At 38.2% G+C, this 27247-nt stretch overlaps 1 protein-coding gene across 16 annotated transcripts in view; it reads left to right on the plus strand.

The window, feature by feature from the left end:
* Window positions 1–27247, plus strand: part of SGIP1 (SH3GL interacting endocytic adaptor 1) — a 328705-nt gene that overhangs the window by 196285 nt on the left and 105173 nt on the right. For 6 of the 16 annotated variants that reach the window (XR_009244460.1, XM_058657629.1, XM_058657621.1 and 3 more), the window contains exons 3-7: window positions 10520–10583; window positions 13983–14018; window positions 16303–16327; window positions 19155–19226; window positions 22748–22804. Coding sequence is in view for 15 of the 16 variants with exons in the window: in XM_058657629.1 (XP_058513612.1) it covers window positions 10520–10583; window positions 13983–14018; window positions 16303–16327; window positions 19155–19226; window positions 22748–22804 (254 nt within the window). In the remaining variant the exon portion in view is untranslated. The remainder of the gene's footprint in view (window positions 1–10519; window positions 10584–13982; window positions 14019–16302; window positions 16328–19154; window positions 19227–22747; window positions 22805–27247) is intronic. The other 10 variants (XM_058657641.1, XM_058657679.1, XM_058657692.1 and 7 more) reach the window with 5 other exon arrangements.

The raw sequence follows: 27247 nt of genomic DNA on the forward strand, positions 1-27247 counted from the left end.
AAATTCATATCCTTGCCAATAATGAAAGTTTAGTGAAGAGAGTATTGATTAGTAATAGAAAAAATGCCAATCTGCACTGACCAGGTATTAAAAGGGCCAAGAATCAGAGAATGATTAGCACAGCATTAAGCATCAATTGAAATGTTTGGAGTATGAGATCTGTAAATAAAGCAAGGACACAATAATAGGGCTTTTCACTGTAGGAAGATGCTGGGAGAGTACATTTTTTAAAAAGATTTATTTATTTTTATTGCAAAGGCAGATATACAGAAAGGAGGAGAGAGAGAGCAAGATCTTCCGTTTGATGGTTCTCTCCCCAAACAGTCGCAATGGCTGGAGCTGAGCCAATCCAAAGCTGGGAGTCAGGAGCTTCTTCTGGGTCACCTATGCGGGTACAGGGTCCCCGGGATTTGGGCTGTCCTCAGCTGCTTTCCCAGGCCACAAGCAGGGAGCTGGATGGGAAGCAGGGCCACCAGGAACAGACTTGGTGCCCACATGGGATCCCAGGTGCACATAAGACGAGGACCCTACCTACCATGCTATCACGCCAGGTGCAAGAGGGTACATTTTTTAATCCATAAATCTACTATGCACTGATTTCCCTAAAGAATTGACTGAACAGAAGGAGTCAGGGAGCGTAGGCATTCATTGCAGCTTGATGGATTTCTGCAATTCCAGGAAGAAGTTCATGACACTGGACTTTGTTACCTGTTGGCATGTATAGCCAAAGGACAGATGGAGGACAGATAAGCACATGAATGATAATTATTATCATAAATGTTGCAAACAAGATCAATGCACATGCATCCCAGATGCCTAAGGGACCTCTCAAAAGAGCCTAGATAACTTGCCTTGGATAACTTGCATATTTAGCTTCCTTTCCAAGCTTTTATTTCTATGTATGACTGGTACTTAATCATCTTAAAAATTAACTTGATGTGTATACCTTTTTAACTTTTTTAATACTTTTCAATCTTTTTGGAAGCATTCTTCATGAATCCTCACTAAATATAAAACTAGTGGCAAGTGAGTGATATATTGAATAGGCAGTGCCGTGTAAATCTCCTTTCCCCTGTCTGGCACTGTGGTCATGTTGTAGCTTAGAATTAAGCTGAAGAAATTCTGGGGAAATTTATTCCAGCAACATCTTCAGCTGACCTTTGAAGCATGGATGGTATCTGTAACAATAATTTACAGATTTTATATATATATTGATATATTTATATCTATCTATATATATATATATACAGCTTATTTTTCCCCCCTGGATGAAACATGCAAGGATGGAGGAAAACCAATTGCTATTTTCTGATTTGCTTTTCTTTGCATATTTATTCCTGTTGAAAATAGATTTTTTAATTTATTTTTATTGGAAAGACGTATATATATGGAGAGAATGAGAGACAAAGACCTTCCATTCATTAGTTCACTCCCCAAGTGGCTGTAATGGCCAAAGTTAAGCCAAATCAAAGCCAGGAGCCAAGAGCTTCTTCTAGACTTCCCACATGGGCTCAGGGTCCCAAGGCTTTGGGCTATCCTTGACTGCTTTCCCAGGCCACAGCAGAGAGAGAGCTGGAAGGGAAGTGGAGCAACTGGGACACCAGAGCCCACATGAAATTCCAGCAGTTACAAGGTGAGGATTTAGCCACTGGACTATTGCATTGGGCCCAAAAATAGATTTTTAAATAAGATTTGGTGAATTACAGTTCGATTTGATTTTTCTGTTTGTGCTTAAAAATCAGATTTTCATCTGAGCACTAACCCCAGTGCTGTCTACGTGTTAAAGTTAGACTGCAGAGGGATTGGGCAGGAGAGAGGAAGACACTCAATGAATGCATATGTGGAGTGAAGGCAGCAGGAAGAGGGAGAGGGAGAGGGAGAGACAGAGACAGAGAGACCAATCATTCTATAAATCAAAATTCTAATGGGTCAGATTCAATTAGCTTCATCAAGATCTAAAGTGCTATTCCACAAGCAGTGTCTGTGTGTCTCCATAGTAGATTAAAACTCATAATTCTGTATATTATGCCTGTAACACAGGTAAAAAGAAGCACTGGCTTTCAGATCACAGTGAGATATCAACTGAATAATTAGAAGTGAATAATGGATTTAGCACAAAGACTCCATTTTCCTGCTGCATAAGAAAGTTGTATACTTAGTTGAGAGTCATTCAGTCCACACTTGAATTTTATGACCTATGTTAGCCAATTTCAAAACCAAGTTTTATCTTGTTTCTTTGCTGTAACTAAGAAAAGCTTAAAATTTTTAAAATCTATTTTCAACTTTGAATGTTGCATTTTTGTTTCTGTAGGAAAATAGTTAAGAGTCTAAGAACTGTAATCAGGCATTTATTTGCACTACATATTGAGCAAAAATATCTGATTTCTTGCTATATGACCTCATGAACACCTGTAAAGAAGTCAGAACTCAAGAAAAGCAAGAGGGATCTGCATAAAGTGATGCATGATATATTTCTGGTATTATACAGAATTTCTATACTCCTTCAAACTATACGAAAGTCTTTATGATAAATAGCAGAGAAAGCTAATACTCAGAAAAAGTAAGCAACTCTTTGTAGGTAGTGGCAAAGATGAGATCAGATCCCAAGACCTTCCAAGATCCAAAGCTTGCATTTTCTTTATAACTCTGCTTCCTGTGAGTCTTGCTAATGTACCTACTGCTTAATACAGACTGTTTGTTTCACAATTCTGATTTTACTCTACTTCATTGTTATAGCAATACCAATATAGCAGACAAGACCAAGTCTTGTGGCAATCCTATTCCATTCTGTTCTTATTTGATAATTTTTTCCATGTCAACAAAAAAGTCAAACATTTATTCTATTTTAGAGAGTAGTATTTTTTGTTCTTAGGAGAGCTTAATTGGCTTTCAGAAATCTCCTTTTCAATGTCCCACCATGAATTTTCATTTTTCAGATCAAGATGCCATCCATATCAGACTCTTACAATCTGCTACTGACAGAGTGTATCATTAAGATCTCCCCCAGCAACCACAGTCGAGAAATATAGTGTACCACCTTCCAAGGAGGTTTTGCAGCAAGTGCATATACACCTGGGCTTTCTTGAGTCACCTAAAAATTACAGCAAAGCATTCAGGCAAAAGGGCATATGCACAACTCTCAACTATTAATTTTGGTTAAAATAAAAAATGCATACTACAGTTAATAAACATTTATTTATTGAGTGACTGCTATGTTAGACACTGAATATTTTCCTTTTCTCATTTCCTGGCGTTTACCTTTGTTAAGCATCACATATATCCTTAGCAGGAGTGTAGGCAGAGGAAATCAGAAACACCTTTAAAAACTCATGCTAGTAACATTAAACTGTCTGTAACTAAGAATATGAGTTGTGTTAATGGTGCCTACATTTAAAATTTGGAGGGAAAGCTGATAAGTGAAATCCCTCAATCTTTCCTGACAGAAATGCAGTAGCCATCATAATGAATAGATTTTACCAGCATGGCCTTGCTGTCAATATGCGGCATTATGCCCAGGGCTATTAAATTTGTCTGGTTTTTATTACTGAGGCCAAATGTTTGGCCTCAGTTCCTGCAGAAAATAAGTAATTCCATTACATGTGATTCACCTTTGAGTGACCCTCCAAGCTAATGAAGATTCAGGTCAAAACTTTGCATTTGTTACAGAAATAATCCTTTTAACAAACATTTATTGGAAGTCATTATATTTACTGGACATCATACAAAGATGTCAACTTGCAAAATAAAATCTTTGTGTTAAAAATGTACTACATACTTTGTCTAGAAGCATCATTCCACTTAATAACCATTTCATTGTATTGTTTTAATAAGTATATAAGTTTAACAAGAAATAAATTGTAATGACAAATGGGAGATGTTCCAAAAAGCAGAGAGGACTTTGAATTGTGGCCTTCCAGTTACCACCTGTGGGACAGACACAAGTTATTTCTCATGTGCTGCTGTTAAAGAATCAATTCAGTAATAAATGTCATTTTCTTTTTTTTTAAATAAAGATTTATTTATTTTATTACAAAGTCAGATATACAGAGAGGAGAAGAGACAGAGAGGAAGATCCTCCGTGTGATGACTCACTCCCCAAGTGAGCCGCAACAGCCGGTGCTGCGCCGATCCGAAGCCGGGAACAAGAAACCTCTTCCAAGTCTCCCACGTGGGTGCAGGGTCCGAAAGTTTTAGGCCGTCCTCGACTGCTTTCCCAGGCCACAAGCAGGGAGCTGGATGGGAAGTGGAGCTACCGGGATTTGAACCGGCGCCCATATGGGATCCCGGGGCGTTCAAGGCGAGGACTTTAGCAGCTAGGGCACGCTGCCGGGCCTAGATGTCACTTTCTAAGGCCAAGTTGAGTTAGAGAGATTCCTACAAACTTTCTGGAACATCCTACATCCTTCATAGATTGTAGCTATTTGTTTCTATTTATGATAAGTGTTTTGTACTGAACTGAGTCTTGATTGTACCATTGTACACATTCTCCAACAATGTCAGGAGCTCCTAGCACATCCTCCCTCGAGTCTGTGCTCCCTGGGCTCATGCCTGAGCAGTCATCTTGGCCCATCCATGCCATTCACGCTCCTTCTCCCTCTTTGTTCCTTCTATACACATTACTAAGAATCAAAACTGCACATCAGGAAATATCGTTGGTTTTTTAACAGTTATTATACAAATAATCATGGCACATTTTAAATAGTTAACCAAACATGAAGGATGTGTTCATATGTTCCAGGCACTGCTCTGGGTTCTTCAATAATCAACATAATTGCTCAGGGAGAAGTTATTGATATTGGAGCCACACAGAACTGGCTCAAAGGCTTGTTGGCTTATTTTTATATCTTTGTTTAGTGATTTTGTAAGTGGAACTTAACTTTGAATCTGTTTCTTAATCCATAAAGTAGGAGGTTTGTAAAACCTTCCAGCATGGGTCAAACAAGTAGTATTTTTTAAATCTATAGATTTTATTTATTATTATGATTATTATTATTATCATTTTATGATACAGTTCCATAAGCTCCTGAAACTTCCCTTATCCCCTCCCTAATTCCACCACCCACCCCACCAAGTTTCCCAATATCATTACTAAAGTATAGTTTTTCATACACAGTCATATGTCCATCATTGCGGGCACAGATAACAGCACAGAGTCCAGCGTCCTATTGTCAAGATATTGTAAAGTTTCATCGTAAGTCCATCTTTGTCTGAAAGCAGAGATGCATACTACATTGTATCCTCACATCTGGATATGTTAGTCTCCATTTCACAGTTGCTGTACATCCCCTAAAATGAAAAGTCACAGTACAAAATCAACAATAGGAAAAAAAATAGAAATTTGCAATGCCATGAAGTTAAATAACATGTTACTAGATATAACAGTTTTCATTACACTGCTGCTATACATCCCCTTAAATGAAAAACCACAAAACAAAATCAACAACAGGAAGAAAAAAGAAATTAACAACACCGTGAAGTTAAATAGCATGCTACTGAATGACTAATGTGTCGCTGAAGAAATGAAAAAGAGAGTCAAGAATCTTCTTGAAGAATATGATGCTACCACATGATCTATGAGTCATTGAATAATTTAATCAGAAGAAACTGTTTTGAAGAGATGAAACTAACAAAAACAAAAACATCAAAATCCATGAGATAACAGGATAACATATCCAGGATAACATATCCAGCAAAGCTTTCTTTTGGCTTTGAAAATGAAATAAAATTCTTCCACAGTAAAGAAAAGTTAAAAGAATTTGCCTGTTCCAAACCTGCCCTACAAAGGATACTTAAAGATCTTCTCTTGACAGAGAAGAGGAATAGCACCCAACAAAACCAAAGGTAAATGTGAAGAACATCCCAGTAAAATGACAACAGAAGACTAAAACAATGAACAACCCATTCCTAAAATGACAGGACCAAAGTACCACCCATACCTATTAACTCTGAATGTAAATGGCTTAAGCTGAATCAAACGTCATAGATTAGTAGACTGAATTAAAAAACAAAACAATATCTATTTGTTGTCTAGAACAGACACATTTCACCAACAAAAATCAGCAGAAACTATATCTCATGGATTTTGATGCTTTTGTTTTTGTTAGTTTCATCTCTTCAAATAAGTGGTTTGTATAAAGTGCTTGGCACAGTGTCAGGCACATGAAGCACTCAATAAGCAGGAGCTGCCTTACAGAGAGAAGCTGTCCTTGTCCCTCTAAGCCATATATCCTGTGAGGACAAGACTTGCTTGTGAAAAATATCATGGTGTTTCTCAGGTTCTCCATCAGTGTTGCTATAAATGACATCCAACCAGCAATCAAATTGGAATATGAACTCCTTGGTTTTTGGGGAAAACTGTGCATCTCCCTATCTCCCTGCTTCTGGTTTTGGGGGTAGACCTTTATAGGAGGCTGAAGGATGGAGTGTGTTCTTGTATTAACTGTGTTTTATGACTCTAAACAGCTGTCACTGCCAACCCTGCTTCAGGTTACAAATACTCCCCTTCTTCTTTCATATCCTCTGCCTTGTCTAAGCTCTGTTTAAAAACACATCATGGGGAAGGGTGGCAAGCGGGAGGAAGAACTGCACCCCAGAAAGACAATCTCCCTGAGGGGTGCCATTTCAAAACTCATGAGGGCAGTAGGTTTCTCTGAGGGGTTTATTTTTCAACAAAAAGCCATCAGAGAAGACCACATGTGAGATAAAGAAGGTTGGTAGAACACTATGACTTTCAAGGAGTTCTCTCCCCAAACTGGGAAGGACACAGAAGGCCCTTCTCAGCAGCCTCGGCCCTGACTCAAAGCATGAAAACTTGGCTTACTCTTCGGCTCTTTCTCCAGTTGTACCTGCCCTGCATCTCTTACCAACCTAGACTCAAAACCCAAGATCTCAGAGATTGCTGCCAATCTTGTCCTGCCATACCAGCATCCCATTTGGGCATTAATTCTAGTTCTGGTTGCTCTACTTCCAATCCATCTGCCTGCTTGTGGCCTGGGAAAGTAGTGAAGGACTGCCTAAATGCTTGGGCCCCAAACCCATGTGGCAGATAGGAAGAAGCTCCTGGCTCTTGGCTTCAAACCTGCCCAGCTGTGGTTATTACAGCCATGTGGGGAATGAATCAATGCATGGAAGATTTCTCTGTGTGTGTGTACCTACCTCCATAACTATGACTATAAGATAATAAATCTTTAGAACAGAGAAAGAGAGCACTCAGATGGAAAACCAGCTGCTTCCAAGAGATTGATAAGAAGGAGCCCCTTCAATATTGGCCTCGCATCCTTGTCTTACCAACTGGCAGCAGAATGGTGGAAGTCCTGATCAAAAAAGAGAAATAAGTAATACTGCAGGAGCCTCCCCTTGCACTTTCAGTGCCAGGATAGCATGTCTGGTTAAGGCAAGCAGTGTCCTGTCGGTGGCTGGTGCTGTACTCCTACATCTGGGATGCTGACACGTGGTGCTCAGAATGTAGTGTTACTTAATAAATGTTTATAGCAGTTGTATTCAGGCGAAAGGAATGGATAGCTGTTTATTTTTCCTGTTGTATGTTTCCTATTAGAACTATATACTTAAAAATCAGGAAGTTTGAAAGCATCTTGCATCCGTGTTCTGTGATTGTTGTCGTTGTTTAAATAAAGGTGGGCATTGTGGTACAGTGGATTAAATCACTATGTGTAGAGACCCTACTTCTCAGAATGGAGCGTCTAGAAGCAACTCCCACCTTTGCTTCCAAAACAGCTTCCTGCTAATGCACTGCCATCCCTGTGGAAGACCTGGATGTAGCTTCTGGCTCCTGGCTTCTGACATCCCTAGCCCAAGTTGTTGCAGGCATTAGGAAGTAAACTAGCAGATGGAAGATTCCTCGGGGCTCCTGGCTGTTGTTCCGATGTCATGTCCCTGTGAGGAGGGTTCTGGGATTCTTCCGTCCCATATAGGAGATCCAGTAGCGAATGGATGACTCAGAGTTCTCAGCGTATGAGGGCACTCCAATTCCCTGTGATCTCCCTGGCAGTTGGGATATAGTCCTTGGTGCCCATCCTGATAGTCCTTCTTGAGGATCCAGGAGTCTCCTGGGTTGGGAAGTAAGCCTCCTCCTCCCTATAAATGTTTTTAATGTTTATTAGATTATTGGACACAGTGTATTAAGTTTATTGTTCCTATAAGAACCTTGGCCATCATTTAGTTATCTTAAAGAGTTTATTTGAACATATTTTAATAACTCTAAAAGAAATGAATACAGGTATCAAATTCCTATTAACACAGTTGGTCTAATTATTTCTTTTTACATCTGCTCAAAGATCTTCTAAGCTATGTGTGACTTGCATTTTATACCTTGTTTGGTTTCAGAGATTTTTTTCATGTGTATCTAAACTTCCCAGATATTTTCACTTGTCATGAAAGAAGACATTTTCAATGTTTTTCCTTTCAAGAATTTGATTTGCTCTATAAGTTGCCATCTCTGATGTGTTCCTATTTATATACCATATAAGTCTAATCCATGTATTGGAAACATGGCCTTCAGTGGAACCAATGCTATAGATTTGCTTATCAGTTTTGTGTGTCTCCTGATTCAGTGCACTTTTTATGAAAGAATAGACAACTCATAACGTTCAATGATTTAGTTCACATTTATCATCCAAATTTCATGATCAAAACCAGGACCTGGTATGTGAAAAATTCTCTTTGGCTACAAATTTAATAAAATAATTAGTAGAATTTGTGTGTATTTTCGCATCTGATTGGTAGGGTATGTTATCTTTTCCTCATGGGTAGAGTTACAGAAAGCAAAGCACCTGAAACATAAGATAATAAGACTGTTGATCTTATAGTCCTGTAAAAACCTGGAAGGGTTGTTGAATTTAACATTCTTAGTGAATTAAAAGATGAGTTAAACATAGAGAAAACAGTCAAGCGACTTTAAACTCAGAAAAATTTTAGGAAGAAAATGATGATTATATAAGTATTTTGTCCCAAGAAGGGAAGGAAGCAGTCATACATGAAAAAAAAAAGTTCAGCAACCAAACTTACAGACATAAAAGACAGATACTTCTAAATATTAGGGGTGGATACTTTTAAATGTCAGTACATTTTCCTATAAAGTCATCCTGTGGAGGTTGCAGAGAAAATTTTTGTGTAGGAGATAGTTTTTTTTTTCTTTTAAAACAACACTGACATTTTAAAGAGCTAAACATCTTAAATGGAATGACTATTACAATGCAAAATTAGATTGAACCGAGACATTTTGAAGATTATATTTGTATAGCTTCCTAAGTGGCAGATAATGAATGACTCAGATAATGTGAGCAGTTTGGACTGACTCACATGTTTTGGAAGAAGGTGTCATCAAATCACTGATTCTATCAGTGTCTTCCCTGTTGTTCCACGTGGTAGTGCCAAACAAATCCAGATGTATCAGTGAGTTTCTTAGCTCCCGCTTGTCACAAAGACTTTCCACACTATTAGCAATGACCTAAGCATTTGAATTGGTGGATATCTACTACAGCCAAATGAAGCTCTTTTATAGATGTTTCACAAGCAGTGTTCATAAATAACTGTGGGATGCATAGGAGGTAGGAAGTCCAGAACCTTGTCAGGAGAAGAATAGAAGAATCAAGACTGGGTGTGGCCCATCATGTTGCAAGACTAGGCCTTCTTACCCCCTGAGTATTGCTTCCTGGAAGATATTTTAAGTCAACAATTATTATCAGGTATCTGTACCAAGTGTAGGGAACATATAAATAAGGAACACCTATTTTCTAGAGACTCATAGCCTATCAGGGAAACTGAGATGGCAGTACCACTTGATATTTCATAATATATATGGGAACAACGTTTAGAGGATACACAGAGGAATCACTGTCTTATACCACTAGAACTGAGAAACCTTCACAAAGGAGGTGGCGTTTGGTTGGGTATTAAATGTTGAACTAAAATGCCAAGTGCTAACAGGATAAAAAAAGTATTTCCATCAAAGGTGAGAACCACACAAGAAATAGTTCTGAAACATCAGTGTCTGGGTATGTTCACTTACTGGTTAATCATCTTGTCTGGCCACAGAACTGAAGAAATAGAAAAAAGGTGAGGTGGGTATATGGAACACAAGGGTATGTGAGGTTAGTGCAGCTCTTTGGTGATGAATCACATGATCAACATCTTGGTGTTATCCAGTCTCAAGAATATGTCCAACCTGGAAATGGCTATTCCTGTAAATCTGTGACTTGCCTTGTTGGCAGAGGCCCAGTGTGGGTGATGAATTACCGTACTCTAAGAAAAGCTTACAATCTTCTCCACACTCATACATCATATGTTCTTTATAGTGCCAAGAACTCACAGTGCCAAGTCGTCGATCAATATCAGCTGAAAAGTGTAATGATGAATCGTGCACACGCATACACACATACATAGCCACACAATGAAACAGACTTTTGAACATTCAGGTGTAACAACTGTGTTACAACTTGTAATATATGTACACTTGAATGCTGCTCATAGATTTCTTTGTCCCTTTGCTGTTTTCCCACAGGACTGAAAAAGCGTACAAGAAAGGCCTTTGGAATACGGAAGAAAGAAAAGGACACTGATTCTACGTATGTATTTTTAAAATTTGTCTTCTCAAATTATTTGTATAACCTGTCGTGATCATCACTTAAAGATTGCTGCAGAGTTTTCTTGAATATCATGTACTTCTCTGCTACCCATTTCTGGATAAACTGTGGATGTTCAGCATAAACAGTTCTTAGATTTGTACACAAAAGTGAAGTTTTAGTCATATGCTTAGTATTTCACAATGTGTCACATTTTCCTCTGATAAGCACACTTCCCAGCAATTTTGAGGGACAAAAACAAAGGTATGCTATTGTGGGAAGTGAAAAGAATTTGGGTGATACCTAGACAACAAAACACATAGCCAGAAACTGAAATGTGGCATGAGTAATATACCAAACCTCTTATTTGAGATGGGAAGCAGAATTGTCAATAAAATAAGAGTGTTCACTGGAATGACATGGATATTTGGATGTATAGGAGAAAGCAATGAAGAAACAGTAGTAGGGATGGTTTAACATGTTTGAGTGATGTCTTCAAGAGAATTGTTTGCCTGTGGACATCATTAGGCCATTCAAAATGTTCATTCACAACAGTTTCACTCCACTTGATTATCTTGAATTCTGTTTCAGAAGTACTTGGTTCTGACAAATAAACTAACAAAAAAATGCTTTTTTGAGCCAGACAGGTTACTTAGATACATGAATCATCTAACCAGGAACATGGGATTCTAACCAGGATAAGAAGAGTATCACTACTTAGCTGCAACTGCTTATGACTAGGTGGAAATGAAAATCTGGGTGACTCATTGAGCAAGGGTGCATCTGAAATCTGTGCAAAAAATCACAGAGTTTATTTTGGTGCAAAATAAGCCCACATGCAATTTTTCCTTAACATGCATTTTCCACACACTTGTTAGACTCCCTTCGTGTATCAGAGTATAGCCTATCAAAACTCTCCTTTCACTAGAATCTTAAAAAAATTTTGCAATGAAATGATTCCATGGTGTGGTAGGCTAAGCTTCTGACCTTGATACCAGCATTCTTTATGGGACCAGTTCTAGTCCCGGTTGCTCCGCTTCCCAAACAGCTGCTTGCTTATTGTCTGGGAAACCAGTGAGAATGGCTCATGTCCTTGGGCCACTGTGCTTATATAGGAAACCCTGAGGAGGCTCGTGTCTCCTGGCTTTTTATTAGCTCAGCTCCAGCCATCATGGCCATGTGGGGAGTGAACCTGAAGATGGAAGATCTCTCTATTTCTACCTCTACACTCTGTAACTGTTACCTTTCAAATAGAAAATGTAACAAAAAATTAATAGTTGATTGGCTTAGGTGAGTATGAGGAAGGCCATATTTATTCTAAGCTGTTCACTGTGTATGTTTTTGAAACGTAGCGTTCAAAGTGTCAGGCATTTCACTGTGTCCTTATGCTCCAAGAATTTATAATCAATGAAATAAAATATCTACTATGTCAATGAAAATCTCTTGCATTGAAAGGCATTTTAGTAAATCAGATAATGCATTCAAAATGTCTAGTTTGATACTTAGTATTCACTAAATTCCCAGCAAACAATAAATGCCACTACTCTTACTATTGTCAATACAAATTAATATGTAATAAATTTTTATAAGCAACTTAAATGGCAGATCATGGGCACTTGGGAGTAAGAAAGCAATCATCCTGATGGTCATTGATGTCTCCAGGCAGGAGCTTGGCCTTCGAGACATGAGGACACATGTTTCATGAAGGAGAACATCAAAAGCAAAATAGATGGGTAGGAAAGTGCCAAAGGCACTATGGACAAGATGTAAAGGATGAGTCTATGCGGGAGCTGTAGGGGGAATATTTATTTTGTGGGAACTGCATTGACTGTGGGCCAGAAGATTTTCTAAAGCATTGAGTTAGAAACCTTTTGCTAAGGGTTATACAGTTTACCTTGCTTCTTGAAAATGTTGCCATTTTCTGAACATTGACTACCCAGAATAAAGATGGTCCCTTCATCAGGGTTGGGACACCTGGACTCCAACAGCTTGTGGGCTAGGGAGTCACAATTTTCCTTTGCTGGGTCTCAGTTTCCTCATTTGCAGAAATACAAGTTTACATTGCATTAGATGGAATCCAGTTTTCCTAAAGTCCCAGACACTGTTCCAGTCAGTGAGTGTGTCAGCCACATCTGTGGACACCTTCAGCACACATGTTTTCTGGGACACTGTTGCCTTTCTCTCAGGGAAGCATCGTTAACAGAAGCCAAGTCTGTTTTGCTACGAAGATGGTGTCTGCAATGAAATGTGCTAGAGATTTCCAATGTGTGAGGTTTTTTTTTTAACACAGCTTTTTGACAAAGGAAAGAGATTAAACAACTTCTAGGAGGCAAGCTGAGCTAACTGACATGTGGCCAAAACACTGCTCTCTCCTTCATTTCCAAAGTTACAAAAGTAAGTTGTTCCTCATAACTTTGGGGAGATGCTTAGTGTCTCAGTGAGATACCCCAAGGAGGCATTTGTTTATAGAATCTTAAGTTTATTTTCTTACCATGTGAGTGATCTAAATTATTTACCTGCTTACAAGTTAGCTTTCACCTAATCCATCAGTAATGGTCAAAGAATTAACTGTTGCATATAACCCTTTGTTTTTCATGAACTCTCTAATTGGATCATATATTGTTCTTAGAAAAAGATTTATAAATGCAAAGGAGTTGGACAAATGCCCTGACAATATTCTATCCCTCTGGCTTTGCTTAATGCTTATGTTCATCTGAGATCATGGAAACCTTGTTGATGTAAACTGCTTCAGGGATGTTGCACTGAGCTCAGAGTTGCTAAGCAACCTGTTAGGGTTGCTGACAGCAGCAACTTCTGCTGATTGAACCTCCTTAAGCAGAGGGTGGGGTTAGGACCAGAACTTCCTGATTTGATCATCATTGGAGTGCCTAATGGAGAGGAAGAGAGATAGCCTGGGCTAAGTGACAGGCCATGCATGGGATATTTCATTGCACTGTTACCTTCTTTAATCCTCTCAGTAATCCAATAAGGTTAGAAGTAATATCTGAATTTTAGAGATGAGAGATCAGTGCCAAAATGAGTTCAATAACTTACTGAAGGCCACTTAGAGCATGGGACCCAGAAACAAGATGCCAGTCCAGAACTGAGTGCTTACTCTTATCACCAAGAACAAAACACATCACTAGGTAAAATCATAATCCAAACAGGAGAGTAAAACAGAGAAGGCAGTATTTAAGTGATGATTTTGAAACTTTCAAAAAAGCAAGGTCCATGGTGAATGAGTAGTTTTAAACATAAATTTGTAAATAAAATGGAGTTTCCATTAAGTAGAAAAAAATTTTGTAACAAAATATAAGGCTTCTTATGAGGGTATTGGAGTAAATATTTAGAACAGTTGCCCAGGCGTCTGAGTTGCTAAAATCTCTACACTTTCCTTTCTAGGGAAGATTATATAATAGCTGTCACTCTAGATAACAGGTAGTGAGTATTTGCTAAGGGCTAGGCACTATTTCAGACTCTTAAATTGACTCATTGGATCTTCTAACTGCCCCATGAGGTATATGCAATTATCATGGCTATTTAATAGACGAAGGAACTGGAACACAGAAAAGAGTGAATTGACTTGTCCATATCTCTTCATTAGTTAAATCTAAGCATTCCAGCACTAAGCACAGTTGTCTTAGCTGCCATGTTCACTGTCCCTTCACAAGAAAACACCAACTCCATCTCCACTGCTAGATAACACAAAGGATGGCAGTAGGACTCCAATATCGTTAGATACAATTTCCATGTTTCTAACAGAAAATTTTGAAAGACATTCAGAGACCTGCAACAGATATGAGATGAAGTGGCCTCCCACTTAAGATCCCATAAGGGTATGGCCTTGTTGCTGGACTGACAAGAGGCAACGGCGCAGTTGGACCCATTTCCAGAGTCTTTTCTTCAGACATACACCTTGCTTTTCCCAAAGGCACCCAACATGGATTGGTGTCTTTGAATATGCTACCCAGGAGTGATGCATACCACTGCCTCCCTTCTCTATCCTTTCGGAGGGGTTGAAGTCCTAATAAGAAATGCTCATATATTGTGTTACATGATAGGAAAAGGAGCATTGCTTTTGAAAAGATGGGGTTGGTCATTGCCCTCTGTGCTTCCCTATTAGCCTATGCTTACTATGGCCGTAATTACTGAATACATTCACATGCCTGATTCTCTCTATGATGATGTGTTTTCTTAGTTTTATCCCCTACGCCTGGTCAGCTCATTATAAATGTGTAATGTTTCCTCAATTTAGTATAATTTTTATTAGATAAGATTCTTCCTATCCTTCTATTTTAATTAAAATTTATTTGATTCATTTCATTCCCTTGTCCAAAGATCCCAAGATTCAGTCAGCCCTTGGGAGTCAATATTGGAGTCCTTCTTTCCCTAACTTGTGCATTGCCTTTTTATTCTTTCATCACAAACTTGATGTATTCAAAAGTTAAACAGTTGGTAGATTGTTTTGTAATCAAAGTAGAATCTTCTGGGGTCTTTGTGGGGAAGGGTAATTACATCTTACAGCCCAGGTAATGTTTGACAAACACTCTACATTTCTCTGTGTTAACCTCTGTTCTGACTCTGTCTCTGTTTCTCCTCCTCCCTCGTCTCTTGGTCCCACCCTAGAGAGCAGAAAAGAATTTCCTTACCTGATTCTGCCTTCTCTTTATTCCAACCCTATCAAAGTCCTCCAGGTGTCACAGTCCACCTCAGAAACTTGATATTTTCTAGAAAACATTGTAGATTCCTCTGCATACATAATTCTGGACCGTTTTGAAATAGCTTAACTAGGATAGCTCCTACAAAGTGTAAAAAAATTCAGCAGTTTTCAACTAATGGTGTCTACCCTCTTGCTTCTTTCCTCTCTGCTCCTCCAGTTCCATTTCCCAAAGTACCAATAATAATTCCTCTTCTGCTTTGTTCTAAGATCCAGTGTGGCTGCAAGTCAGCAGTTATGTGATCCAAGTGAGGAGACATCCTGGCAAAGAGAGTTGTGATTTATTACATTTAAACACTTACCATTTGCCAGAAACTATTCTAAGTTCACTACATACAATATCTTTATACAAATTGGAACAAAGAATGATAAATTCAAGGTCACAGAACCATGAGGTAGTTAAGTCTGGACACCCAAATTTATCATACATCAAAGACCTTGACCCTAACCACCACATGATAGTGCTACCACAGAATAGCAACTGACTAACAGTCATCACAGGGAACTGGTTAGCAAAATGATGCTCTCCATTTCCTGTTCTAGAATCAGAGGAGATGTGGATAGAGAGAAGTGGAGAAAGGCACAGGTTTCTAAAATCATTTCAAAAATGGCCCAGAAATATTGCCTTATAGGAGGCAATTCAGGACCACTCACAGGGCAAAAGAGAGCAAACTGATTTCCATGGCCTGGTGGTGGTTTTAAATGGAGCAAGCTAGCCTAACCAGATGATTGAATGAACTCTGCTTTCAACAGTAAACTGAGCCCCTGCACCTTTGTTCAGTACTCTTGGACTTCAGTTTTGGGGACAAATATACCTCCATACAAAAAACCCATGATCCAATATTGACTAACCACTGCATTTTAATTCATGTTCATTAGCAAGGTTTGTTATGGTGGGAATGTGGGGAGGGCAAGGGTAGTGCTTAATCACTCTTGCTGTTATATTTCAGTCTGTAGCAGAAATGATTCATCTTCATAATAGCTACCAATTTCTTTTTGTTACAGAGGTTCACCAGATAGAGATGGAATTGTAAGTATTTAAATGACCATTTTTAGAGGGTTTATGTGTTCATACAGGCTCTTTAAACATCCTGAAACCCCATTCTTCTTTTTCATTTTTTATTTTCTTTTTTATTTTTTTCTTGTAGGGAAAAATTATTCAAATAGCTTTTTGGACCACTCACTGTAATAATTGCATGTAATAGAAATGAAGCCTTGGTCACGTTAGGCCTATTTTTTGCATTCACCTACAACCTGGGTCCAGAGTAGGCAAGCAAACCCTCAATATGTGGGTCAAAAGCCAGGCAGTGTGTGCAGAGGTGGCTACCATCCACTGTTCTTTCATTGCTCATTTAACAATGAGAAGTTCATTGTGTGAGAATGTTTTTCTTCAACAGGGGCCACAATGTCATGATGGAGCTGAGAACCAATAAAATGAAAAGATGCCTTTCTACTTTTATACTTGCACTGCAGTTGTATTTTCTGTATTAAATTCAAAAGGAGGGAATGGTCTTATAGCCATTTATGCCTGTATTTAAGCCTGAAGGAGCAAAATGTTTCCCCTGGGTTTAGGTTTTAGAGCAGCTCTGCCTCCTTGCTGGCTGCCCAATTTCTTGTTGTTGAAATAAGTCAGGGATTCATGGGCTCAGATTTATCTGAGTTGATTCTGGGATTCTTCACCAACTCCGACAGTAACTTTCTTCAACTCTAAATTAGACATCCATTCAGAAGGTTCGAAAGAACAGCTGCCCCTGAGAACGGAGGAAGGAGACTCGGATGAGGCTCATTGGGCTTCAGTGGGAAATAAAATAAAGCTGGTGGTTAACAATATTTTTTTTTCTGAAAGATCACCCTTTGTAACATTGTTAAACTCCAAGTGGGGTGCTCATTGCAGCTCTAGCAAGAGTTTTTCTCCCACACTTGACTGCGGGTGCCTTTTTCATTCATGTGGTTCTAGCCATGAAATGTGAAGAGATAAACTGAAATTTGTTGGACATTGGGTAACACTGTAATCAAGGCTCTATTCAGCAGGGGACAAAAAAGATCCAGAAGACGCAGCTTCTCCTCACCTCTTGCTTCTGGCTCAGAGCCCTCTCCTTAACTCTGTCTCAGGTACTCTGCTTCTATGTCTTCTCTTTGGCTTGGCGCCCTCCCTTGATTCTCCTGTCCCTCCCTTTCCAACCTTGCAAGACTCTGTTAGCTGTTCTGCTTCCTACCCTGCTGCTCCCCACTGGATTGCCAATTCTGCCTTCTCTCCCTCTGCCACTTCTCAGTCTTGTCCTTTTTTCTTTCTCCAAATGCCCTACTCATTGTCTGGGAGTCCCCATTGTTATCTTATTGTTCTCTGTTCTTTGGGGGAACACCAGTTTCGGTCTCTGGCAGGACAGGCAGCACATACCCTGATGCAACAGCTGGTGTCTAAGAAGCAACTCTGAGTGCACGCTGCATTCCTCGCCCCACCAGTCATCCTGAACAATGTCTGCCCAATATCACAGCCGCAGGCCCGAGTTCTCTGCTCCCTCCTTTAGTGCCACCATTCCAAGCCAAGTAAATTTGTGTATTAGCAGTTATGTCCCTTCGTTATTTGGCAGATAGCAATTAATACCACTCTTCATAATTACTGTTAGGAATGAAGAATTATTGAATTTTGATTTCTCAAGAAACATTTGCATACCTATTCTGTGTTCAAAGTAAATACATATTCTCACACACAGGATGTATAACTTCATGAATGATTGGAAATTTTTAGCCACTGCTGGTCTGATCATTTGGCAATGTTCCCCAGAATCTCTCCACTCATGGTCACCAAATTTTGAAATTCAATACTTTCTGGCCTATGTATCTATGTGCAGGTTCCAGCTTAATTATTTTTCAAATTCAGACTGATTTCCTTAAATGTCCAGGGACCAAATCTACTTTTATTTCACCAACATATATTTCAAATTATTGACTGTTAAATTCCTGAAGTTAAAATTTGTTTTCATTAATGTTGTTCTACAAATGGCATGCGATAAGATATACATGGAATGGTTAAAAACTGCCTAGGAAAGTCAGGGGTTTAAGAAAGCTTCCATTTGAGTTCTCAAAATCCAACAAAGCCCACTTTTGTAACAAGGCTTCTGAGTTTCGCTCTACGGAGGCTTCATGGCCAGCCTGAGTGCACAGAGGTGGCCTGCCTTGCTCCAGTACCTGAAGGTGTCTATCATTGGCAGCACTGTCTGTCTTCGTGTCTGAAACTTCAGGCAGCTGTGTGTAAAAATGCAATCTCACCCAGAAACAACCTATAGCTTACACAAGGGACACATTTAAACATTTTACAGCTTCCCTCCACATCTGGACTGGGACCTCAGGGTCACTGTTCTTGTTATGAGTTCTTCCTGTGCAGGTGTGCAGGAAAGCGTGCAGATGTAGTTATGTGTACTGTGTGCATTGGTGATTTTCAGAAAGACTTTAATACAGGGGAAAATAGGATAAAATTTTCTTACCTTGATTAGAAATCCTACAACAGTACTTATTCAGTCTCTTCTTGTATGTCCTGTGTCTGTTCTCTACTCGTAAACAAAATGCTGGCCAAATGAGGATTACCTCCAGGTAGTCTCCAATGATTGGGACTCATCTTCCTTCTCCCTTCTTCTCCTGACCTAACCAAGCTGGCCTGCTGAATAGAGCCTCATTATGGGCCCCAAAGTCCACTGTTTGCGTAAGGACCCTGCCACAGTTGGTAGGCTGGACAATTTGGCCTAGAAATTGTTTCTTCTATGGTATGTTTGTTGATTCCATGTGATTCTTTATATGTGTCTTGAAGAACAAACAGATCCTTTAACAACTTTTTTCTACATGAAAACAATCAATTCCAGCAGCCCAGTCCACATGAACCACCCTACAATTACAAAGCAGAGTGTGCGCGTGAAGGAGGAAAAAAAGTTTCGGTAAGGAACCAGATTTTAGTTTAAAATTTCCAAGGGGTTGTAGCAACAGTGAGTAGAATTCCAATTTAAAGTTTGGAAAACACAGTAACTTTTATTTACTTCACTTAAGAAGGCTCTTTCTTGGGTATTTCCAAAATCCTTTTTGATCACGTTAGATTTATTTTAAATCAACTACACAGACTTTACCAGTTAACTTCCAAGTAGTCCTTAAAAAGTCATCAGGCATAAAAAATGTGTGATTCTTCTGTCTGAGACAAAATACCAGGATTTGAATTCTAATATTATACAGATTGAGTAGCAATCACTTGTTGGCATAAACACTATTTAAATAATATTAGAAACTTAGCAAGACCTTGGTCTATGAGAGCCAGTGTGCTTTATCAGAGGATATCATGTTTGGGTTGCTGATCTTAGTCTTGACTGTGCAGTAACTGTTGCTGTGGTGTTTTATCGCCGCCTGTGGCTACCAAATTAAAATTCAGTGTTTTTATTGCACTTACCACATATCAAATACTCTGTAGCCACTAGGCTAGCAACTGCCTTTGTGGACAGTGCACACACAGAACACGTCTGTCTTCACAGAATTATATACCAAGAGAGTTGGGCCCTTGCTGGGGAAAGGATGCTATTCGCTGTGCCATGTATCTTTAACACTTCACACCCCAGGATACTATGTGGACATGAGCTCGCCTCAGAAAATAGAGTCATTCACAACTGAAACTGAGAGCTGTGAGCAATGTACAATTGAACACAATTGTTATATTATGCAACAGTTTAGTCTATCAAATGACCTGATACCATATAGTATGCTCAATTAAAGCAAAATGCTTGTTTTTATGATTCTTATCTCTGGGAGGCTCAATTATATTTAAATAACACACATATATTGAAATTATAAAAGTTGCTTACGCTGAATGTTATTTTTTTGAAAATATAGGAAAGAAGTGAAAGAATATATAACTACAGTTCCAAGAGAAAACCCACTGCTTATATTTTGATAAATAGCTAATATTATTTTCACTATCAAGCTTAGTGTTTAAGCAATGTTTCCCCAATTAACTTACCTTCTCCTTTGCTGCTTCTTCAGAATTTTCCATTGGAAAAGTAATGGCATCATTACCTCACTATTATTGCTACTGTGAGTAGCATAGTAGTGTTTACTCAATGGCTAAACAATGAGAACTGTTTCTTTCTTGGGATTTAACCAGCAGAATTATAACCAGTCTCTGGACTGACTTAAACTTGATAATTTTCACATGTGAAGCCAAAAATATTTCTAAGATTCCATTAGCTTGAGACAAAATCACCAGTTTCTATAATAAAGCCAGTTATGTGTGTGTGTGTGTGTGTGTGTGTGTGTCTGTGTGTCTGTGTGTCTGTGTGTATATTGAATAGCTGGTCAAAAATGTATTGCTATGGTTTTTTGTTTGTGTTTAGTATTTATTTTAAATATGTTCCTATTTTGAAGGAAAATTACTTTTTATAGATTGCTTTCTGCTCATTTCAATCTTCCTCTGATGTCTATGGAAACAGAAACCTTCATTCAGCTCAGATGTAGAAATTCAGAAACATCTTTATCCATAGTGTTGGATATATGTTGTCCAGAAAAAATATATATAATTTTGTTCAGCTGAACATATAAACTATCTTAGTTTTCAAGGGCTTTAGTTATGGAAATTAAATTGCCATGGATACAAACTAGAAAGCTTCAAAATTTTCAAACACAGTAAGTTACCTAATCTCTGGTTTTTAGACAATAATATTTTCTATTAAGGAACTGCTTAAAAACTAGGATATATTGATATCATGATATGCTGATCATAAAACTTATGAGTTTATTTTTCTGGAATCATCTTAGCCTTTTATTTTCTATTACTACAAATTAAGCTTCTATATTGAGCCTATTTACTATCTATGCTTTCTGAGAAGGAATTTATATATGTAAAGTTATATAAAAAAAGATTTATAAAATGAGAATTGGAAAAAAATAAGTCTGACAAAAGTTCAATAAAGACCCATGCCAATCCCCAGAAGACATTTTTTTTAATTAAGTAGCAGATTATTTAGTTGCCCAAGTTCTCAATTGTAGTTTCAGAAGGCTCGTGTATGCAAGGTTGGTATGGCAAGTTTGTTCAAAGACCTTTGTTCAAAATAAAAAGAATATCACTGAAAACTATTGCAGTGAAACAAAGTCTAGGGAAGATTAAAATACTGTAGTCTGAAAACAGAGATTCTTTGTCCGGAGTAGGACACAGAAGGAGTTGGGCACAGGCCCTGTGTGGGTGAGTGCTTATCTATGAAGGTGTGAAACGGTTCTTATATTTGTAAATTCCATTGCAGTGGTGGGTACATAAGCAGAGAAAGAACATGAGCAAGTTACCTATTCCTAACACAATCATACTGTAAGCCACTGTTGGTCCTTTTAATGCCCTGTCAACATTCAGCAAGGGTTGATCAACCAAGGTGGCTCAACTGGGTTGTCTAGTGATCCTCTGTGTGCTTACATGAAAAGCTTACCTCTCCACCTGTTGTGTAACTGGGTGTTAAGTGCTCACATCATGATTGAAGTTGTCTGTGTTTGTGATTGTGATTGGAGGTCTTGTCCTTGAGCTTCATGCATTGCCAGTAGACTTGTCTTGCTGAGATCTGCTACTGCTCTGTGCCCTACCATCGCTCTACGTACTGAGCACAGAGATGTTGCTGGATGAACCTTTCATTACCAATCTGATGTGTATTTGTGTCCTTTGCTCACCATAAGTAGAGAATCATAGCATTTTTTATTTCATAATACCACATACTCACTCAAGTACTTGTGACTGTATGTCATTGTTATACTAGGGACCAAAATAGAACTCTAAAATAATCCAGAGGCGGTGTAATGCTGACATATAATCCACTTACAGTAGTAAGAGGCATAGAACACATGGATGACAGAAATCCAGTATTAATCCCCAACTCTATTTTAATAATTTGATGAGAAAATCCACTTGAGTGAAAAGAAACATCTTTTTCTTCATGGTTAGAAGCTGAATTAACCAGTGTGGAGCTGGCTTTTTATTTGACCAAGGAGATGGTCAGAAAAAAAAAATGAATCAGTGACAGAAATGTAAAAGATTAGTTAATGACTTGGATCATTCCTTTTGAGTATATTGGAAATAATTCAATATAAGAGCAGCACAGAAGTCAAAATGTTTCTACTTGAAATAGATAAGGTTATGTTCCCTGAAAAATTAAATTCTATTGTAGGTGCTGCTAATTTCTCAGTAAACTGGATAACTTTTGAGTAGCTAACTATTAAGATCCCTGTACCCAGATGTCCTGTAGTCCTCTGTGAAGGAAGTGTGCATACTCATTCATACAGTGTCATGACAGCTGAACTTATGGCTCAGTCACATCAATGTGTTCTTCCCTGCTGGAATTTGATAGCTCTTGCTAAAGAAAAATGAGAGTCAACTGGGTTTTTTTGTTCTTTTTTCAATCCAAGCACTTCCCATCTAAGTTTATTTTCAAATTTATTACAGAAGAAAAGCAATGGAGCACCAAATGGATTCTATGCAGAGATTGATTGGGAAAGATATGTGAGTATCAGAATATTTTTCTCTACTAAGTACTTCACAATTTAAAAATAAATAGAGGCATTTTTGTTATTTATAATGGAGTATAGAAATAAGTAAACTATTCTCTCATTAGAAAATGCCTTGCATGTTTAGGTTATAGTAAACTGTCAGACTTGGGTTCGGAACACAGCCCCTCCATGAATCAGCTGTGTATGGCTTTGAAAGAATTCATTGCTGGGCAGAAAATGATGTCTGTAGTTACCTTTTTTTTTTCACTACAAAGTCAGATATATAGAGAGGAGGAGAGACAGAGAGGAAGATCTTTCATCCAATGATTCCCTCCCCAAGGGAGCCGGATGGGCGGTGCTGTGCCGATCTGAAGCCAGGAGCCAGAAACTTCCTCCAGGTCTCCCACATGAGTGCAGGGTCCGGGCTTTAGGCCATCCTTGACTGCTTTCCCAGGCCACAAGCAGGGAGCTGGATGGGAAGCGGGGTTGCCGGGATTAGAATCAGCGCCAGTATGGTATACCAGTGCGTTCAAGGCAAGGATTTTAACTACTAAGCTATCATGCTGGGCCACGTAGTTACCTTTTTATCACTATTGCAAGGATTTAATAAAAACACCAATTGAAGAACATTTTAGTAATCAATCTAGCCTCTGTATGTTAAAAAATGTGTTTCTAATATAAGAATGGTGTACTCTAAGCAAGGAGTATGAAAAGGACTCAATGCCAACTAACATATAGATCCTGAACTAGCACTGTTGCTGACCAACATGTGAGTCCTTAGATTAAGTATCGTTTCTTCAAGTTTGTTCAGTCCTAAAAATGAATCAGATCATACAGGAATTGCAACTGTGAATATGCATAGATGCCAATTTCTCTAAGTTTGTAAAGAGGACTTTATTCTTTAAAAGGGCCTTCGGAAGGATCTAGTCTTTAAGCCAAGCCCTAAAGCATAGGGTTAACTGATTGAACATTTGAGGGAATAGAGTGCCAGGTCAGAGATGACTTTTATAAAGAGGCTGAAATGAGAAGGTGTTTGCAGCCTTCACTCACAAGATTCGACAGTGGGAAGGAGAACTGAGGTGGACAGGGTCTGCAGAAGAGAATGCAGGCCTGGGCTGAAAGGGACAGGAGTGGCTCCTGCACTGCCTTGCTGGCCACACAGAGGTGCTCAACTTTAATTCTAAACACAATAGAAGCTAGGGATGGTAGGTTTCCTTGGATTTATTGATTTGATTTCTATCTAATTTTTAACAGATTATGATTTCAAGTACAATGCTAAGAACATTGTGAAATTCCCTCCTTCCCACACTTCTTCCTTGTCCCTCTTTCCTTTTTTTAAGCTTTCGAGATAGAACTAATTTAAATTTATGTTACAGTAAAAAGGCTCAAAACTTCACTGAATAACAAGCTAACACAGAAATACTTTTTACCTTACTAAGACTCTGGTTTAGTGGAGCTGTAGACGATGGCTATCAGTAGTAACTGATCAGAAAAGTAGTCATTTCGCCCATATGTATTAAAGTTTGAAGTAATCACAGATCATTCATAGTATAAAACATTTTTAATCAAATTCAGCAAAGATATAAAACGAAGTTTTGCAAAAGTATATTTATAGCAATACTGACACACACAGACATATCTTTTTCCTTTTTTGTTTTTGTTGTAGCTATTAAATTGTGGTTCCCACATAGAAGGAAGAACATGCAATGTTTATCTTTCTGGGTCAGGTTTACTTCACTCAACACGATCTCCTCTGGCTGCAGTAATTTTGCAACAAATGGAAGAATTTCATTTTATAACTGAATAGTATTCCATTATGCATGTATACACAACATTCTCTTTATCCGTTCATCTGAAGATGGGCACCTTGGTTGATTTCAAATTTTCGTTGTTGTGAGTAGTGCTGCTGCAAGTTCGGTAATAGTGCAAGTATCTTTTTGATTCATTGTATTCAAATCTTTTGGATATATACACCGCAGTGGGATCACTGGATCACATGAAAAGCTTGTTCCAGTATTTTAAGATGTCTCCATGCTTGTTTCCAATGATTTGCATCCCTTTTCAATGAAGATTGCATCAATTTACATTCCCATTAGTAGTATATAATGGATGTTCCCTTTCCTCTGTATCCTCACTGGCATTTGTTACTCCCAGTGCTTTGATTTTAGCCATCTGACAGGGGTTTTGATTTGAATTTCCCTGATAGCTAGCATTATCAAGCATTTTTTCATATATTTGTTAGTTATTTTCATTTCTTTAAGAACTGTCTATCAAATTTCTTTGATCTCTCAATTGGATTGGTTGTTTTTTGTTGAGTTTTCAAGCTACTGATACATTTGGAATGTTAATTGTGAGACAGGTGGTTTGCAAGTATTTATTCCATTGTGTTGAATGTCCGTACTTTTGGCTGTTTTCTTACTGTGCAGAAGCTTCTGGTTTGATAGATATGTTTAGCCTTTCTTATAGTGTCTCTCTTTGAAGGTCTGATACAAAAATACCCCAATGCTTTTGGAATGTTTTCTCTACATTTTCTTCCAGCAACTTTATTGTCTCAAATCTTGTATATGGTGGAAGATATGAATCTCATATCTACTACATATATGGATCGTGCTGTCAGTACCATTTGTTGAAAACATTGTCCTCATTCCATTTGTCTGAGCATTCCTGATGTGATTTATGATATTGATTGATTTGTGGATATTGAAACACCCTTGCATTTATTGGATGATTACCATTTGATCACAATGTGTTATCTTTTCTATGTGATTTTGGATTTTATTTGCTAGTATTTTGTTGAGAAATTTTGCGTCCGTGTTCACTAAGTATATAGGTTTGTAGTTTCCTTTTTATGTGGCATCTTTGATTTTGATATTAAGATAATAGTGGCAGAGTTCCATCATACAAGTATTTTGGAATAGTTTGAAGAGTACTGAAGCTACTTCCTTGAATGCTTTATAGAATTCAGTAGTAACACATCAGTGAAGTATTAAGTCTTCCTTAATGCAGACTTTTGATTACTGTTTCGATACATAGCTTGTCTAAGGACAGGTTTCTAGCAGGGCCATGATGTCAATGTTTTTACAATAGTAATTCTTAATGCAGAAGGAGGACAAGAGGAAGCCTTCAGTAAATTTTTCAAAACCATGGTTTTCAAATGTGGGCATGGGAATACTCTTATGATCTCACTATATGCAAAAAAAGTCAAGCATATTAAAACAGAATAGAATAGTAGTTACCAGGGGCAGTGGAGGAGTAAGAGAAATTGGGAAAAGTAGATCAAGGAGTACAAAGCTGTAGTGAAGTATAATAACCATGCCTTCTAGAGATTTTAAAAATAGCATATTGACTATAGTTAATATTGTATACTGAAAAATTGCTGAGACACTAGAGTTTAGTTTGCATAGACTCTTTCCCGCCCCCCCAACACACACATATGTGGTAAATGTGGAAGGTGATAAAAATGTAAATGTGTGTATATCAAAAAATGCTGTACATCTTAAATATAAAAATAAAGATTCTGTTTTTAAGTAAAATAGAAGTATGCCATTGGAACAGTTTTGTGGAAAGGAAGGGAAGGGAAGGGAAGGGAAGGGAAGGGAAGGGAAGGGAAGGGAAGGGAAGGGAAGGGGAGGGGAGGAATGAGGGTAGAGTGAGAAGGACTGCTATGCTCTTAAATCAGTAATGTCAAATGTGTGACGTTTTTTCACTTTGTGTAAATAAGTTTAAAAATAATCTTAATTTTTAAAAGGGCATTCAGACTGTCTCCTGTGCTCATGGTATTTTCCCTTGCTTCAGTGACTCCCAGAACTCTCTTGAATTCTATCTTCTATCATTGCCAGGCCTACAGTGTCAGTTTCAAATAGGATCACTCTTACACACCTGATATTCCTGCCCTCCAACACATCATGTATAGTCTCAAAAGACCTAAGTCTGAAATTTGCTGAGAGTGTTTCCTTAAGAAATGACATCTGATTTCTCTTAGTTTCCTTCTTGGTCAGTTCTTTCCACCTGTGGTTGCCAAGCAAGACAGTCAGATAAAGTGTGGATCATAATATCATATCGTAGAAACTCAAATTTAGTAATACTAATCTCAACTATTTAGCTGTCTTTTTTCTCATCTTTCTTGCCTTTCTCCTAAAAAATATTAGTCATCTCCTATAAGAATTATTTTATTTATATAAATCCAGAAGGACTAGCACTCTCCTGTGATTTGGCATTCAAACCCTGACACCTTGAAATTTACTTCCCCTTTGTCACCTATGATTATCTGTTTCCAAAAACTACTAAATGATCTTTTCAGATGTTCTTGAGTCATTCATTTGGTGGTCATTGAGCCACCAAAAACTGGTTCCATATACTTAGTGCATCTTGCCCAAATTAATGCATGTATTTTAAGCTGCTTTTCTGCCCAATTTGTTCTATCCCCCAATCTATCCTGGAACATAATTCCAGAATA

Source organism: Ochotona princeps, chromosome 2 (genome assembly GCF_030435755.1).
Source record: "Ochotona princeps isolate mOchPri1 chromosome 2, mOchPri1.hap1, whole genome shotgun sequence".
NCBI classification, from domain to species: Eukaryota; Metazoa; Chordata; class Mammalia; order Lagomorpha; family Ochotonidae; genus Ochotona; species Ochotona princeps.